Source organism: Geosmithia morbida, assembly GCF_012550715.1.
Source record: "Geosmithia morbida isolate 1262 chromosome Unknown scaffold_42, whole genome shotgun sequence".
In the NCBI taxonomy this organism is placed as follows: Eukaryota; Fungi; Ascomycota; class Sordariomycetes; order Hypocreales; family Bionectriaceae; genus Geosmithia; species Geosmithia morbida.
The window spans coordinates 49-4,280 of record NW_023336228.1 but is presented as its reverse complement, the minus strand read 5'-3'; the positions used below and the strand labels follow the sequence as shown (position 1 = coordinate 4,280).

Below are 4,232 nucleotides of genomic sequence, written 5' to 3'. Positions count from 1 at the left end.
AGATATTTTTGTAAGCATACAATTATTCAAAAATGGAGAATGCGAGCCAAGGACAGAGATGCCTGCGGGGGGGGGGGGGGGGGGGGGGGGGGGGGTTATCGGAAACTTACGCTCCAGAATGGGCCTTGTCCTGGGCAGTGAAGAGGGTGATGGCCTCGCCCGTCTTGCCAGCACGACCGGTACGTCCGATACGGTGAACGTAGTCCTCGATGGTGAGTGGGAAGGTGCAGTTGATGACGAGCTTAACCTCGGGGATATCGAGACCGCGAGCGGCCACGTCGGTGGCGACGAGAACGGACGTCTGGCCGGACTTGAAGGCCTCGAGGCTGCGGGTGCGCTGCTCCTGACGTAGATCACCGTGGATGCCACCGACGTTGATGCCCTTGCGCTGGAGGAAGGCCTCGACGCGGGTAGCCTCCTTCTTGTACAGGCAGAAGACGATGATGCGGTCGTTGCGGGCCTTGCCCTGCTGGTGCTGCTTGATGATGGACAGCAGGCGGAACTCCTTGTCGCGGGGCTCGACGACCTCGACGTGCTGGCTGATGCGGGTGTTGGCCTGCAGCTCGACGGAGCCGTCGGCGGCGGCCTTGCCGGCCCAGCCGATGGTGATCTTGACGGGCGACACCATGAAGGTGGAGGCCAGGGCCTGGACGGACGCGGGCCACGTGGCCGTGAACATGAGGGTCTGACGAGACTCGCGCTCCGGGCAGGCTCCCAGGATCATCTTGATGTCTTCCTCGAATCCCTTGTCGAGCATGCGGTCGGCCTCGTCGAGGACGACGAACTTGGCGGCGGACAGGTTGACGGTGTCGTCGGACATGAAGTCCTTGAGACGGCCGGGGGTGGCGACGACGATGTCCGCGCCCGAGCCGCGGGTGAGCTGGGCGCGCTGCTCGTCCTTGGACGCTCCGCCGTAGATGCACACGCACTTGAGGCCGACGAGGGCCGCCAGCGACGCCAGCTGCACGTGCGTCTGCAGGGCCAGCTCGCGCGTGGGCGAGACGATGACGGCCTTGACGCCCCTGCCGGGCAGGGTGGACACGAACTCGACGCACGGCAGGGCAAAGGCCATGGTCTTGCCGGATCCCGTCTCGGCCACGCCCACGGCGTCGCGACCGGAGAGGGTGAAGGGCCACGAGGCGGCCTGGATGGGCGTGGGGGCCGTGAAGCCAGCGAACGGGGACGGTTTCTTCTCCAGCAAGTTCGTCGACGGCAGGTGGCGGAACTCGATGACGGGCCGCCTAGCTGCGGCACCCTCGGCCGCCTTGGGATCCGTTACCGAGATCTGGTGCTTCGAGAGGAACTCGTCAATCTCCGTCTGGGGTGCGTCCGTCAGGCTCATGGTCTGGACGTAGCCGTGGCCGGCAGAGGGGGAGACCTTGGGCGCCGGAGCGGCGGCGGCGGCGGCGGCGGCAGAAGCATCCCCGCTGGATGTCTTCTTGGCCTTCTTGTCCTTCTTCGACTTCTTCTTGTCTTCGACCGGCGCATCGGGAATGTCGGCGTCTTCCTTCTCGGCCGTCTCCTCCTGGTGCCCGTCCACCTTGACCTTCTTCACCTTCTTGTCCTTCTTCTTCTTCTTGTCTTTCTTGGTGACCTCATCGCCGTCGCCGTTGTCGCCGGCAGAAGCAGAAACAGCAGCAGCCTCATCGCGAAGACGCTTCTTTTCCTTCTTCTTTTCCTTCTTCTCCCGCTTCAGACGAGCCTCCTCGGACTCGTCTTCTGTTACGACCTTGGTCTTCTTGCTGGGTCGCACCGTCGAAACGGACTGGTCGGCCTCGGCTTCGGTAAGACTGTGCTTCTTGGCCGCCATTGTTGTCAGTATTTTTGTGGCGTGGCGTGGGGGATGTGGTTTATCAATGCGGGACAGCAAAGGATTTTTTTTTTATAAAAAAAAAAATGAATTTCTCACCAAGTCCAAGAGAAAAAAAGAAAAAGAAAAAAAGACTCCTTATCGATAAGATGATATTAGAAAGACCCACGTTTACACCAGGGACCGAGGGGCTGTAAGACTTTGTACAGGGTATGACTCTTTGTACAGGGTATGACTGACAGATTTCATCAGATGTTTGCAATAATTAATACCAGTCATTTGTTTTGGTTGTTTGAGAATGTATTACATGTAGAAGAGAGGATGGTTCATGATTTCATTTTCATTCATTTTCATTCCGGCGTATGTTAAGAGATATATAAAGATTCGCAATTTATGCTCACTATCCCTGCGTGATTGGACATATGAGATGCTGAGAATGGGAACAAAAATAAGAACAAACGAAGGCCAAGCTTGAACAATGAGGGATAAGAAATTTAGGAAAACGTATAGGAGAAGAAAAGAAACCCCAGAGAATGAAGGAGAAGGGAAAGGAAAGGGAAAAAGGAAAAAAGGAAAAAGAGCAGAGAACAAAACTCCCGAAACGCTCACCCCCCCGGCCGACCTCCCGACCTCCCCCAAGATCATTATTCATTTCGGCGTCATACTCTCAAAGAGATCGTCAATCCTACCCTCAAACGGAGTGAGAGGGTGCACCTCGGAGAGACCCATGTCCTTGAACTTGTAGCGGGGGTTGGTGGTGTGCATGGCAATGTAGCCCCTCACGCTCTCCTTCCAGGTGTCGTGGTAGATGCCCTTGCCGGCGAGGATGCGGTCCACGCGCTTGGCGCAGTCGATCGTCTCCTGGAGGGTGTCTTCGAGGACGGCGGGGAGGGGCTTTCCGGTGGTGAGGGCACGGTTGTGGATGTAGTTGCGCATGTCACCGCCGAGTTCCTCCTTGTAGAAGCTGGGTGGATGAGGTTAGCTGGCCGCTGTCTTCTCATCTCATTTCCACCCGTCTTGGGCTCTGCCGATCTGTATGATATGTATAGAAGAGGAGGAGAGAGAAAGGAGGGGGCACATACGAGAGAACATCATTGGCAATGTCGATGATCCTCATCATGTCGGGGAACGCTTCGAGGAAGACGTTGACGTCCGGGTACATGGCCTTGGGGTAGCAGAAGACGGCGTAGGCGACGTTGATGCCGGCGAGGTCCCTGAGGAAGTCGGGAAACTTGATGCCGTCGCGCGTCACCTCCATCTTCTCGAAGCCCTCGTGGCGCTCCAGCAGGTTGGCCGAGAGGAACTTGAGGGCCGAGACCTGCAGGAGGTTGGCGAGGACGGGGTCGAAGTGGTTGTGGGCCTCGCGGATCAGCTCGGCCATGCCCTCGAGGAGCGGGTTTCCCTGGGGCTCTCCGTTGAAGAAGCGCCTCTGGAAGAGCATGGCATCCTCCATCATGTCGTTGTCCTGGCCGACAATGTCGTCATACTGCACGACGATCCACGTGAACAGGCCGACGTATCCCTGCACCTCGAGAGGGTGACGAGGGTGAGAGAACTGCTCAACCGCTCGCATGTCAGCACACACGTGTGTCCGCTATTGCAGATGGCAGGGTCTGAAGAACGAAAGAGAGGAGGGTGGAGAGAGAGGGAGGAGAAGGAGAACGGCTTTGGTAGCAGGACAATCGACGTACCAGTCCCATCGAGTATCCTAGACGGAATCCCTTGGATGACAAGGGTGTGTTGAGAGGAAGGCCAATCTTGACGGCCCTCCTGTACATGTACATGAGGAGATCCTCGACAGCCTCGGCCTTGAGTTCAGGAGCACCGGGGTAATCCATGGCGGCGAGCAGACGGGTGCACAGCGGCTTAGAGATGGCCAGCAGACGATCGGGACTGTCGGCCAGACTCTCATTCTCCAGCAGACGCTGGCTGTTCCTGGCCAGGATGTTGCTGAACCAAGACCTCCACAGCGCCGATGCGTTGGGGGCACCACCGCTCCCGGGAGCAAAGTGGACGAGACTGGAGAGAAGCTGGAAGATGGCCATTTTCGCTCCTCTCGATGGGAGAAGGAAGATGTTATTATCGGAATGAGGAACAGCAAGTGAATGGAGGGAAAGAAGAAGAAAAGAGGTCAAGGGGAGGAGAGGGTCTAGTAACAGAGTGGACACCAGCTAGACCAAGCGAGAGGACGGAGGACGGGCTTGGGCTCTAGACACACTAGCCGGGGTTGCTTGAGGAAGAAAGCAAGCAAGCAGCCTTTTCTTTCCTCAGAGGAGTGCAAAGGCAAGTGGTAGTAGTGAGGTGAGAAGAGGATAACTGAAGAAGAGAGAGAGAGTGTGTGAGAGGGAGTGAGAGAGAGAGAGAGAGTCGAGCACAGAGTTGAGTATGGCGGATGGAGATGTTATAGGAGTCATGAGCTCTT

The 4,232-nt window shown here is 57.3% G+C and overlaps 2 protein-coding genes across 2 annotated transcripts; both read right to left on the bottom strand.

Annotated features, from left to right (window-relative positions):
• Nucleotides 1-106: 106 nt before the first annotated feature.
• On the bottom strand, nucleotides 107-1,810 carry GMORB2_6003 (ATP-dependent RNA helicase DBP3; the record flags this gene model as incomplete). Its single annotated transcript, XM_035467973.1, has 2 exons — nucleotides 107-1,318; nucleotides 1,379-1,810. 2 exons carry the CDS (start codon nucleotides 1,808-1,810, stop codon nucleotides 107-109), a joined length of 1,644 nt encoding a protein of 547 aa, XP_035317888.1.
• Nucleotides 1,811-2,458: 648 nt separating this feature from the next.
• Nucleotides 2,459-3,855, bottom strand: GMORB2_6002 (Trichodiene synthase (TRI5); the record flags this gene model as incomplete). Its single annotated transcript, XM_035467972.1, has 3 exons — nucleotides 2,459-2,774; nucleotides 2,893-3,365; nucleotides 3,502-3,855. The coding sequence occupies 3 exons, from the start codon at nucleotides 3,853-3,855 to the stop codon at nucleotides 2,459-2,461; spliced, it is 1,143 nt and encodes a 380-aa protein (XP_035317887.1).
• Between the last annotated feature and the right edge of the window lie 377 nt (nucleotides 3,856-4,232).